Raw genomic sequence first — 14,505 nt, forward strand, 5'->3', positions numbered from 1 at the left:
GGGACAAAATATGGCCCAAAAAACATTTTTCGGCTTCAAGGCCAAAATGACCCCTCACTCATCCTTCCGGATATTTTTCCGCTTCCCGATATCGAAACGGACGATCTTTTTTTCACTTTCTTAATTGCATTAATTTTTTCACTTTCTTAAGTAAATAAGTGTTTTTTTTTTGTTTTTTTGTTTTTTTTAGTAATGACGAAAACAATAATAAGCACCACACAATAAATTAAGATCAACCCTCTGTCCCATCACTGCAATATTGTATCCCTGTGTCTGTTTAACTAGTATTTTACCGGAATATGCTCTGATAAACTTGTAGCACTTGTACCCCTCGACATAAGTGCTCCCTACTAATCTGATATATGACAATATGTGTTAGACATTCAAGTGGGGAAATTAGCTAGTACATATATTAGCAAGTCTACGTATTAGCTGGTCGATATATTAGCTGGTGTACATGTTAGCTAATGCATGTATTAACTAATGTATATATTAGCTGGCGTTTATGTTAGCTGGTGCATATGTTAGTTGTCGAATATCTTAGTTAGTATATGTATTAGCTGGTGCAATATGTTAGCTGGTGTGTATATTAGTTGATGTATATATTAGCTTGTGTATATATTAGTTTATGTATATATTAGCTAGCGCATATATTAGCAGGTTTATAAGTTAGTTAATGTACATGTTAGTTACTGTATATATAAGCTGGTATATATAATAGCTGGTGTTTATATTAGCAAGAGTATATATTAGTTGGAGCATATGTTAGCTAGTGTATATATTAGTTGGCTTATATTTTAGTTGGTGTATATATTAGCTCGTTTATATTCTAGCTGGTGCATAATTTAGCTGGTGTACATATAAACTGGTGTATATTTAAGCTGCTGCGTATATTAGCTGGTGAATATATTATCTGGCATATATATTAGCTAGTATATATAGTAGCTGCTAGATACGTTAGCTAGTGCACATATTATCCAAGTTCTATTTTATGAGTGTATATCGTAGCTGGTGCATATTAGCTGGTGTATATTAGCTAGTACCTGGTGTATATATTAGCTGATATATATATTAGCTGGTATATATGTTAGCTGGTGCATATATTAGCTGGTTTATATAAATTTGCTGATTTATATTAGCTGGTGTATATGTTCACTAGTGTATATATTACCTGGTTCATATATTTACATGTGTATATGTTAGCTAGTGTATATGTTAGCTATTATGCATATTAATGTGTTGCATATATTAGTTGGTGCATATATTAGTTGGTGCACATATTAGCTGGCGTATATATGCTAAATGGTGTATACGTTAGATGGTGTATGAGTTAGCTAGTGAATACACGTTAGTTGGTATATATGTTAGCTGACGCATGCTAAGGGAACTTTTGCCATTATCAACCAGCAGAACGTAACTATCGTCGCCCAAGAAAAGTGTCTATCAATCATGTGTGCCAAGTGTGATGGTTTATGGAATTGAAACTTTGTCAGTGATGGTTGAGGAGGTGCGTGTCATGGAGAGAGAATGAAATGATGCTTGCATAATGTTAGCCTTAAAGGTTGGGATCAAATTACCTCAGAGGAAGTTTAATCTTGACAGTATAGGAAGATATATGCAGAACAGGAGAAAATGTTTGGCTTATCACATTGAAAGAATAGATGAATATTCTTTGGTTAGTAGATGCAGAACAATTTCAGATACAGGGGAAGGCCAAGGAGAACATGGGTGGGGGGTGATGGGATAGATTTGAGAGAATGATGCTGAAATAAAAACCTGACTAGAGATAGTATAGTCAATGTCTAAAAGCCATGCAAAACATGTCAACATGTGAAACAGACACTGAACCAAATATGATGACGAAAGAATAGATAAGAGAACTTGAGTAAATAGATGTAGAACAGTTGCGGTAGCTGGGCCAGTTGATAGGGAAAGGTCAGGGAACACGTGGGAAGAAGTGATAAGAATGAAACTGAGAGAAAGAATTATAAAGACGACCTGGCTATTGAATGGATAGTTTGAAAGTCAATGTCTAAAGGCCACCTACAACATGTCACAATTTAAAACAGGCATTAAACCCATGGTGATGATGATGATGATGATGATGATGAACCACTCCATCAATTCTTTAGAAAAGGAATAAAGAGGAAATATTAATTGAACGTTCCTTTCAAGACGAAGAAAATAATTAAACTAGGTTTTATGCTAATGAATATTTATTTAATATTCTAGCGTTAACGTTTTTACCGACGCGCGGGCTCGTATTTCTTTCCCAAACATGACTCCGCTATTTTGTGTAATTAGTTCTCTTGCATACATAAATCCGCGTAGGAATACAAAGGAAAAAAGAAAGGGGACAATGACAAAGAAATCATTGTATTTACATATATAAGTGTTTTTATTTATTTGTAAGCTTAAGTAGAAATAGCATTTTCGCCTGTTCGTCATCCTAAGTTTGAAATTGCATTTTTTGTCGGTATGTCGCACATAAATTTGAAATAGCATTCTCGTGAGTCTGTCACACATAAATTTGAAATAGCAATTTTATCAGTCTATCATGCATAAATCTGAAATAAAATTTTGTCAGTCTGCCACACATAAATTTGAAATAGCATTTTCTTTAATCTGTCATACATAAATTTGAAATAGCATTTTCGTGAGTCTGTTACACATAAATTTGTAAATAGCATTTTCGTTGATCTGTCACATGTAAACTTTAAATATCATTTTCGTCAGTCTGTCACACGTAAATTTCAAATAGCATTTTATTCGGTCTGTTACACATGTTTCAAAACAATAATCATTCTTTCTTATTTTTTTTTTTCCTGTTCTCACCTTCCACGTTTTTGCTGGATTTTCCCCATTTTCCAACTGCCTGCCAATAGTCTTTGGGATCACAGAATACAGCAAATCTCGACTGGCTTGTTGATATTCTTCAGCTTTCCTTTGAACAATTTTTGTTTCATTGACTTTCTGGGCTATCTACAAAAATGTAACAACAGCAAAAACACCTCATAAACTAATAGAAGAAAAAGAGCACTTGAAACATTTCTTTCATTCTTTCCATACAAATATATAAACGTTCATAATAATTTGATTAGTGTAAAACTCTGGAAATGTCCACTTATCTTTGATTAATATTTCGTGGTTCATGAAAGTCCAATTTGAGGAGTATGTTACAACTACACCCTGGTTCACTCTATACATGGTGACAGACTAAAAATTTGGTATATAACTCGCTCACAGGTTGCAGAATTTCCACAAGCCACTGAGCCAAAGAATGTTGTGCTGAACCAACCATTGATAAAATAGGTCTCAGTGGAACACCTTGCTTATGGATTTTGGGGAAACCATACATTCTGGGACGTTGTGACCCAGAGGGCCTGATCCTATCATAGACATCCTTGCAAAAAAAACCTTCTTTTTAAATAATGCAAGTAGACGTCTTTGCATTTTAGCCTCGTTCTTGTAAGTATTATCCATCAACTCGACGGGGCCGAGTTTACGGAATTTCGAAACATCATTGAGAATAACTGCCATTTTCTCAACGTAGTCCGATTTGTCCAAAGTCACCACTCCTGCACCTTTGTCTGGTTTGCACATATAAATATCAGTATTAACTGCACATATAAACATCAGTATTAATTGTCTGGTTTGCACATATAAATATCAGTATCAACCTGTGCGCGAGTTATATACCACGCATTGCATCCCAGATTCTTTTCGGTTCGCTGATTGTGTACGTGGGTTGGATTCAAATGCAGAGATGTCTTTTATGTGCTCATTTGATGTCTCTAGTCTCTTTACCAACATACCGTTGGATGAGACTATGCGTATATGTACCGACGCGCTCTATGATGGTCGCCTGACCGCTCCACAGTTTTCTAAAGAGATTCTTATTGAACTCATTTTAATGTGCACTAAATCCGTGGAGTTTAGTTTTTGTGATATTATGTACTGTCAGGTCGACGGGGTTTCAATGGGGAGTCCGTTGGCCCCAACTTTAGCGGATATTTTCGTCGGGTACCATGAATCCGTTATGTTTAATTCTACAACTAAACCCACTGCATATTTCAGATATGTTGACGACATTTTTGCTATTTTTCCACCACAAAGTGAAACGTCGATATTTTTTAATAGGTTGAATTCCTTGCATGGGGCTCTTCAGTTCAGTATGGAAAGTGAGAAGGACAATTCGCTTCCTTTCTTGGATGTTCTTGTCGAACGTTCAAGGGGGGAGGGGCTTTCTCACTACAATTTATAGAAAGCCGACATTTACTGGCCTATATGTGAACTGGTTGTATTTTGTACCAAAATCACGTAAGGTCGGCCTAATTAATACTTTGGTGCATAGAGCCCTCATGATTTGTTCACCTAACAGATTAGACGCCGAACTCGATAAGATCAGGGAAATATTCATCAATAATGGTTATCCTGTTGACATATTGATGACTGTATTTTCAAAAAGGTTGCGGATTTTAAATCCCCTAAAAAGTTTGGACCTTTGAAATGCCTGGTTTATTTAAAATTACCGTGGATTGGGGAAAAGAGTAATAGACTTTCCAAACAGATTCGCAGAAGTATTTATGACTGCTTTAATTCTGTGTCCCTGCGTTTGGTATATACTATTAGACATGCTTTTCCGTCTTTTCGCAAGGATAGTTTGCCATTCATCCAAAATAGCAATATTGTATATCAATTTAAATGCCAGTGCGATGCTGGTTATGTTGGGCGAACATCCTTGCACCTTTTGACTCGTATAAACCAGCATGTTCCATCGAAAATCAGACAAGGGAGGATGGGGTCTGGTGGTGTCCCTCCTTCTGCAGCCTTGGACTCTGCTATTGGCCAGCATTTGGTTGACAACCCGTGCTGTGCCGATATATATAAAATAGATTGGTTCGAGGTGCTACATAGAGCGGACTCCAAAAACCATTTAAAGATTTTGGAGTCTGTCTCTATTGCGGTGCGTCAACCTTCTTTGTGCCGGCAAAAGGAAACATCCAACGCATTGTTTCTCTTTGGGGAACTTTGAATCTTTTCTCCCGTTTTTTTTTTTTTCCTCCCTCGTTGTGCCAATATTTTAATCGTTTTTAAACGTTAATAAATTTATTTTAGTGTCCCCGTACTTTTGGCACATTTAATAAGTTCCCCATTAGAACTCTTTATTTTCGACATAATATTATTTTGTACGCTATCGATTTTCTCCTGATGAGATGATAGCCGAAAGAGCTCTCGAGAAACTTCCGCTTATTATTTTCAAAACTATATATAAATTCTGTACCTCTAAACATATATATATATATATATATATATATATATATATATATATATATATATATATATATATATATATATATAAGCATGGGTACCCGGCGTTGCCTGGTCCGTTTGGAACGCGCCTACTATACTAATCTTTTTCATCATGGGCAACGTGGATACCCTTACAACAATTCCAAAAATAAAAGAACGGATGAAAACATGTAAATGTAATCGCCCCAGAATAGAAGGAGTACGTGATACCCTCTCCATCAGATATTTCGGCAGAAAGGATACAAAGAGAAGAAATTATTCTCCGGATATCGAGCACTGGAAAGAAAACTACCTCCCCCCAAATAATTACAAATAAATCATTACAACTTTTGTTTCTATAAAAATAGCAGTGAATGCCCGTTCTATGGCAAAAAAAAAAAAAAAAATTAGCCAAGTAGGCAGAACCCTTAAAAATATGAAGATCTTCCAAAAATAAATTCCAAAAACAATTAGATAAAATTTTTCGTCATTTTATGCTTCTAATATAATCCTCACTCCCCCCCCCCCACAAAAAATTGAATTTGTCATATTTTGGAGTTCGTTTTATTTATAAAATTGTTAGGTGAAAGTACAGAATGGTCTCATAAAAATTAATTAAATTTATTGTTATTTTATGTTTCAAATGTAATTCCTGCCTCCCACCACAAAAAAAAAAAAAACAAATTGTATTTTCCATGTTTCCCCCCTCGATCGCCAAACTTGAAAAAATACTAGATATGACATGTCTCGTTGAACGCTTTGTGGCCAAAAAGTGGGTACTCATTTTACGTTAAATTTATATAGAAATATGATCCCTCACTCTAAAATGTTAATTTTCTTTTTTTTTTTCAAAATTTCTTCTTTAAATTATTTATAAAGGCTGTTTAAACGTATTAGCCCCCCCCCCCCAAAAAAAAGTAGGTATTTATTTTTTTTTTTAGGGGTTAAACGACGCTGGATCACGTCATAAAAATTTACCTTTTTTTTAATTAGAAATTTAAGTTTGTAATCGATGAGATTAACGTCAACAAAGAAAGAAAAGTGTAAATTGTGGAATTTAGAGGGGGGCAGTACATCTTTATTTTTTTATGTGTTAAAGGACCCTGGGTCACATCGTAAAAATTTACTGATTTCTGTATAGCCGTTTAAAAACAAACAAATGAAATGTTCGGAATTTTTTAAGGGGCAAATAACTCTGAAAGTTTTTTTTTAATCGATGTTGGAATAATAATTCCAAATAAATTAAATTAAATATGTTATCAATATAATTATTGTTTAAAATTTATTAAATAACAATTTTAAATAGATCATTTAAAATAATTCTCTCGCTAGAAACATTAATTAAGATACTGCTATTTAATAAAATCGATTTTTCTTAATGTAATGTGGAAATGACACGATCTCTTAATCGTACATTTTTGCAAGAATGAAACTATATATAGAAATAAATGAAAGAATAAAGTAAGGAAACTTTATATATATATATATATATATATATCAAATTGTGAACAAACAGACAGGAATACGAATTTATATATATATATTAGTCCTTTAATTTATGAAGTTCATGAAGCTACAGAGCATATATAAATAAATGAGAAAAGTCTATATTCCAAATTTCAAGGTGTTGACTATCTTAACGTTTTAGAATTGTGCATTTCAATATACTTAAAGAAATAAACGGTAAGATGGTCAACATCTCGCAATTTGGAATATCGATTTTTGTCATTTATATATATATATGCATGTATATATAATATGTATGTATGTGTGTATGTGTATGTTTATAAATAATATTTATGTATATGAGTATATATGTATATATATATATATACATCTGTATATATATGTAAGTATATATGTATGTGTATGCTTATAAATAATATTTATATATATATATATATATATATATCTGTATATATATGTAAGTATATATGTATGTGTATGTTTATAAATAATATTTATGTATATGAGTATATATATATATCTGTATATATATGTATGTATATATTATTTTTATTACTTTTACTTTATGTATCTATTTACACTATTTACTTCAACAGTGTTCAATACGTGAGCAAACCTAAGCAGTAAGTTATACGTGAGTAGATCTAATAAGTTATAGGCGTGTTTCATCCTCCTGAGGATTCGTCAGCAATAGCTTGAGAATTGAACCTTCAACCTTCAGAAGAGTTTCACATTAAACTGAATTTTACCTAGTACTTTATCCATTATGCCACCATTCCTTGCTATCAATTCAAAATTCTGTGCAGATCTCCAAGTAATTTTTCCTCATTGAATTATATTTCAATTCCAATAAAACAAAAAGTCATATCTTTTTTCTTGCATCAATTCAATTTCGATCATGTAATACATAATTAAAATAAGAATAAACCATAATTTACCTTATCAAGAGCTAGTTCCATGTTGGGTGCATGTTGATGTCCAACTAGAATCATATCACGGCTGTTGTCAGTCATACTTAAATCATTTAAATACAATCCTTTCATCTCTAAATCTTCCACGTTTTCAATTCTGTGGAAATCAATAAATTCTTTTAACATTACAGGAAGCAAAAGATTAAAAAAAAAGAGTCTAAATTATTATACATTTTTACTTAATTTAGTAAACATCTCATCTGTTTGACCAGTTGAGCTCAACTAGGAAATTTGGATAGAATCCTAGAAAATCCGTTGTTAAGCAGGTTGGGAAATTTAATTTCCTGAATTTAGTAGATAGTACTCAGCTGTTTGATCAGTTAAGCACAACTAGAAAATTGAGATAGAATCCTAGAATATTAATTCATAAGCAGTCTGGAAAGTTTATTGAATTTAGTAGATAGTGCTCAGCTGTATGACCAGTTGAGCTCAATTAGAAAACTGAGATAGATCATAGAAAATTGTTTCATAAGCAGCCTGGGAAGTTCAACTAAAAAAATAAAATAGAATCATAAAAAGTTAATTTATAAGCAGGCCGAGAAGGCCAATTTATTGAATTTTGTAGATATTGTTCAGCTGTATGATCAGTTGAGCTCACTTAGAAAATCTAAATAGAAAGTTAGTTTAGAAGCAAACTGGGAGGTTCAATTTATTGAATTTAGTAGATAGTGCTCATCTATATGATCAGTAGAGTTCAACTAACAAATTCAGAAGACTAGAAAGTTGATTCGTCAGCAGAGTGGGAAGTTCCACTATGCCTAGGTGGCCAAGTCTATTCTCCGGGGTATGATTGGTTTCTCGTCCATAAATGGATAAAACCATTATATAAATATTGCTCCATTCAAACAAGAATTGTCTTTTCAAATATTTGGAGCCTTTCATACAAGTAAGTGTGAATTTTATTCTAAAAAATCTATTTTAATAATGTTATATGCTGTTATATACGTGTTTCGTCCTGTTCATCTGTTCTTGTGGATTTAACCCAAGTTTTATTTTCTTTTATCGTGTATATATATATATATATATATATATATATATATACACACACACACAGGCGGCAAAAAGGAAAGTTCACACTTGTAATTTTTTCAAAAACTGCAAATTTAAGCTAAATTTAATGCAACTGTTTAAACAACCTATACCTCATTTGATTCGCCTTTTATTCCTCTATAATTTTACCTGTTCATATTTGACATTTAATTGAAATATTCTAGTGTTCACGTCAATTTAAAACATAACTTTAAATTGAGGAGGCAAAAAGAAAGTCCGCAGCAACAAAACCAGCTTAAATTATCGCCCCTAAATCAGTTTAAAATATCCACAAACAGGCAACAAAGCATCTCTAATCGTAATTGTTGTTGTTCCAGGTTATACAACGTAACATTTAGTTCATATGCCACGACTTTCTCTTAGTGATCATCAGGAGCTCGTTAATCTCCACCTTTCTGGTTTATCCAATCGAGAAATCGGCTGCAGATTGAAATGTGATGAGAAAACGGTACGAAAGACTGTGCAAAAGCACCAAAACACTGGCAGTGTTCGTGATACCCCTAAATCTGGTCGTACTAGAGTTACTTCTAACAGGAAAGACAATGCTATCAAGATCCGCAGCCTAAGAAACAGATTTGAAACTGCTCCCCAAATCCAACAACAGTGTAATTTTGTAAAAAGTGCTCTTTTTCTACTGTCAAGAACAGATTAAAGCAATTTAATTTGCGAAGATATGTTGCAAGATGTAAGCCAATGATTTCTGTAACGAATAGAAAGCGTCATCTAGACTTTGTCAGATGCAATGAAGATCATGACTCTTCATATCATATTAGTAAAAAGTGCTTTTTAGCGACGAAAGCAAGTTCAATAGGCTAGGCAGTGATGGTAGGCAGTACATCTGTCCGAAGAAAGACGAAGAATTTAATCCTAGGTACTCAGTTTCAACGCTGCAAGGTGGTGAAGGTTCAGTTTTGGTGCAGGGCATTATTAGTACCAATGGTCCAGTGCCTATAGTTCGCTTGCAAGATCGAATTAATTCGACCAAGTACATTAATATGTTGACTGAGTATTTTCTACCCTATTTTGTCGGAATTTGGATAATAATCTCATCTTCATGCAGGATAATGCTCCCATTCACACAGCTGGCAATGTCAAGAGGTTCCTGGAAGAGCATGATATTCCGTGTTTGGATTGGCCTGCACAATCTCCAGACCTCAATCCTATTGAAAACATATGGCGTTACATAAAGCAACAGCTACGCAATGATAAAATTTTAAATTTGGAAGAAATTTGGACAAAAATTAAAGAAAAGTGGGATGCCCTTTTCCCGGAGTATTGCTGCAGTCTAATTCCAGGAATTCCCAAAAGATTGCAGGCTGTCAAATTGCAGAAGGGCTATGCTACTAAATATTAAGCAGTTCATTGAGTTGCTGTTGTATTAATGTATTGTTGCATTAATGTCCTAAAGTTACATTTAAATAACAATTTTCCATTGTGTGGACTTTCTTTTTGCCTCCTCAATTTTAATTATTTTTTTAAATTGACGTGAACACTAGAATTTTTCAATTAAAAATCAAATATGAACAGGTAAAATTATAGAAGAATAAAAGGCTAATCAAATGAGGTATAGTTTATTTAAACAGTTACATTAAATTATGCTTAAATTTGCGGTTTTTGAAAAAAATTACAAGTGCGGACTTTTTTTTTGCCGTCTGTATATATATATATATATATATATATATATATATTAAAACAAAACGAAAAAGCAAGTTGCTCTGTCTCACACTGTATAAGTTGTCTTTAAACAATCCTAACCAACTTTCTGAAAGAGCAATCAGGAGTAACTGTTAGTGTTCTATTCAATCCAACATTCGCCTGTGCATGCAGTATATTTATGGAAATCGCTCCAGACCAGATTTGGGCCACTTGGTGTAATGAACTAAAAACAAAATACCACTTCAAGGTCAAAAACTTGTTAGATTGATCGATTCCAACTCAGAAAACAGCATTTCTTCATCCTTTGTTAGAAACGCATCTCATGAAATGTGAGTCCTAAAGGACAAAATAATAGAAGCGAGTTACAAGTCTGCCGTAAGTAAGCAGAAAATCCACTTTCTACTCCCATCAAGAGTATTGTTCTTGCATCTGGATTGATGCACTTATCATTAGACTCTCCTTTTTGGAGGGAATATTTAACCTAACAATAGCTGCTGCAAGTACCAATCCCTGTCACATGGCCACAGTGTTGCATCGCTGTGGTTGTTTTAAAAGTACTTCCAGGGAGTGTGTTCTGATAAACTTGCCCTCCACCAAAACATTTCAGACCCATTTGACTTGCAACAGAATTCATATACATGCTGGCAATGTTTCTACTCTGATTGTTTTTTGTTGTTGTTGGTTTTTTTTCGAACCGCTTGCATTTAGAATTCCCTCCCTATTCTCTACGTCTTCCAACGGTACCAATATACAAATATTTAAATGTAAAATCAATGCTACATAACACACTACTTGAGTTACTTTCCATAACACAACGACTCTTTATATTGCAGTGACAACATACCTTATTTTGGGTGAAAAAAAAATGTTTAAAAAATATATTAAAATGACAAGAAATAAATGAGAAAAATGAGTATGGAAGATGAGAAGTGAGAGAACCATATAACATCGAACTATGCTTTAATTTTCTCCAGAGATCTTTTTAATGCCCCCACCCCCATGTTACACTTACAGAGGTACACAGAGGAATGCAATCATTTCATTCGAAGGAAGCTTTTCCATCTGTCCTCGTAGAATCATCTGAACCGGATCCGAATTCTCTTGTGGCACTTTGGATAAAACACAGAATTGCAATTCAAACACCACGCGATTATAATGAGAAATCTGAAGAAAAAATAAAATAAATAAGTAGCATTTTTTCGGTTTGTTTTCTTTTTAAAAAAAAGGGAGACATTGTTCTCGAAATTATCAAAGACATTTACCATCTCAGTTATATTAAACAGTAAGTCCATATTCACTTATTAATATATGTGATTAATTTTGAAAAATAAATAGATATACAAAGATTTATAAAATCAATAAGACCTTCGTTCATTTGTCTGTTTTGTTCATACACCACATCTCTTTAATACCTCAGTATTTTACATTGCTGTAACCTTTTTATACACTTACATATTTGCCTATCAGCAATGCTTCAAACAAACTACCTTTCCCTTTTTATAAATAAATAAACAATGTAAAAGATGTACTTGTTAAGTTAAAGATTTGTAGAAATTCTATGGCAAAGTAAAAGTCTGAGAGTGAATATTTATAGAACTATAACTAATTTTTGTTAAGGTAATGCCGCTTTAATCACTATTTATTTGTTTAAAGCAAATGGTTGATGAAGATTGTTCAAGCAATGTACAAAAATGCTCAAACTTGTGTTATAATTAACAGTGGTTACAGCCTTAATTTAAAAATGGAACTACGTCAGGTTTTGTACCGAATCTGTTGTTTTTCATTTGTGTTTTAGAAGCATTGTGCAGGCAGTTTCGTATGAGTGGTCCAGGAGAGATGCTGCATGTTGATGATTTGATACTCGCCTGTAAAACAATGGATGACTTACTCAGTTAAAGACTTCGAGGAATGCTATGAAAAGTCATAATCTTAGAGTGAATGTTATCGAGACCAAAGTGATGATCAGTGATCGTAGTGTTGCACAGAATTGCTCAAAGTTGCATTAGAATTAGCAGCACCTTTAGTTACCGCTTTAATTTTAACGTAACTGTATATTTACTATGTCTATTGCTTTTTATTTGTATCTTAAAGTTTGTATATGTTCTCAAAAAAAACAAATGCTGCATTGTCTTATGCTGCTTGCACTCAAGTTAATTATCCTTTTACAAGCTACATGTAATCCAAAGTATCACAATTAATTATCCTTTTACAAGCTACATGTAATCCAAAGTATCACAAAAATTGAGTTGAATCCGATTCCTTTTCCATCAGAAGTTTCATCTTTCAGAGTAGTTTTCTACACTGCAACCACTGATCATTAATTAATTTTCAGACCTTGATTCCTCCAAGCAATGTACAGTAAATGCTAAAAATTCTGTTAGAGTTAACAGTGCATTTAGCTAAAGCTTTAATGTTAAAGTGGAAGTACGTCAAGGTTTTGTACTGAATTTGTTGCTTTTGATTTTAATCTTTACTTATCTGTTCAAAGCAATTAGTTGATGAAGGTTGTTCAAGTAATGTACAGAAATGCTCACAGTTGTGTTAGAATAGCCCGTGAAACAATGGATGGCTTACTGGTTATAATCTGAAAGTGATGATCAGTGATCATAGTGTTGGAAAACCCACAGAATTGTTCAAAGTTGCATTAGAATTAGCAGCACATTTAGTTACAGCTTTAATATTAAAGTAACTGTATATCAAGGTTCTGTACTAAGTTCATTGCTTTTTATTTGTGTCTTAAAAGCTTTGTTCAGGAAGTTTCGTACATGTTGTCCAAAAAGATGCTTTATGTTGATTTAGTGCTTGGCCGTAAAACAATAGAAGGCTAAGTTAGACATCCATGAAATGTTATTTAAATTGAAGGTCAAATCTACCAAGACCAAAGTGACGATCAATAGTGTTGATATAGTGCCGCAAGCCCTCAGAAAGAGGAGAGTTCCCCTACTCTGTTTATGGAAAGGCGTTCGAGTGCAATACAATTTTTTATGGTACTTGTAATATAATTTCTTCCCATGCAATGCATGTCTTCAACTCTATATAGCCAAGTTTCACTTCCATAAATCATCCTGCTGTGTACACATGCTGAATAAACTTTTCCCTTAGTCGACAGTACTAACGCTCCGCTAATTAGTAATGACAGAAGTTCCAACCCTTGCAATCACGCTAGCACTTGCTTCACTCTGTGCTTCAATGTTAACACCAACATAACAAAACCTATGGACAAACATCCATATATACTTTTTCTACATCACGCATATAAAATCTAACACATCTAATATATAAAATAATAAAGTTAACTATTTGTATTATTTGGACTACTGGTCTCATCTTGAGTGTTATTTTCATGACATTTCGGTTGATGCCATCTACGAGCTTCTTTAGGAGTATCTTGTCAAACTAGGAAATCTTTCTATCGATCTTGTGAATCTACACAAACTTTCTAACAGAAATCTCTATTTAATCCACGAGTGTAGCATGCTCTCATTCTATCAGCCATGACTTGGTAGAAGTCTTAAGTAATTCGCAATTGTATTTTTGAGTGTCACATACACTGAAGATTTAATGCAATTGAAGAGTGTGCCTTTACAACTGAAGTACGTTATCCACCATGCCACAAGTCCACAATCTGTCAAGTGCGACAGAAAGATTCCCAAGGTCGACAATATACACCTGAATGAGGTCGAAAGTTACATCGACTGAAACATTGTGACTATAACACTGAAGATGAGAACAGTAGTCCAAAGAATCCAAATAATACGAATATTCAATCCTCATCTCAAAACGTAATAAAATTAAGCCAGCCGTATCTTCTTACTTTAGGCCTTAATAGCTTCCATCCTAAAATACCAATGTTTCATACGGATTAGCCATTTCCTTTTCTTTATTGTTAGTCCATGTTGCTGAAAAAAAGTGTCATTCAGTTTAAGTTCCATTCAAATACAATTATTCCTGCTCGAAATATTTTTCATAGGAAAGTGGCCACATTCATTTATTTCTAAACATAACCCAAATAATATTAGGGAAATAACTTATATTTTAACTTCAAGAGTATACTAGGAGTTATCGACCT

The 14,505-nt window shown here is 33.4% G+C and overlaps 1 protein-coding gene across 2 annotated transcripts in view; it reads right to left on the reverse strand.

The window, feature by feature from the left end:
• LOC145292971 (soluble guanylate cyclase 88E-like) overlaps positions 1 to 14,505 on the reverse strand; it is a 233,096-nt gene that overhangs the window by 114,646 nt on the left and 103,945 nt on the right. For both annotated transcript variants that reach the window (XM_080139206.1, XM_080139205.1), the window contains 3 exons: positions 11,449 to 11,600; positions 7,698 to 7,827; positions 2,836 to 2,982 (listed from right to left, as the gene is read on the reverse strand). In XM_080139206.1, coding sequence (XP_079995332.1) covers positions 2,836 to 2,982; positions 7,698 to 7,827; positions 11,449 to 11,600 — 429 coding nt within the window. The remainder of the gene's footprint in view (positions 1 to 2,835; positions 2,983 to 7,697; positions 7,828 to 11,448; positions 11,601 to 14,505) is intronic.

The sequence above is a fragment of the Euprymna scolopes genome, chromosome 14 (assembly GCF_053919585.1).
Source record: "Euprymna scolopes isolate OS-2025 chromosome 14, ASM5391958v1, whole genome shotgun sequence".
NCBI classification, from domain to species: domain Eukaryota; kingdom Metazoa; phylum Mollusca; class Cephalopoda; order Sepiida; family Sepiolidae; genus Euprymna; species Euprymna scolopes.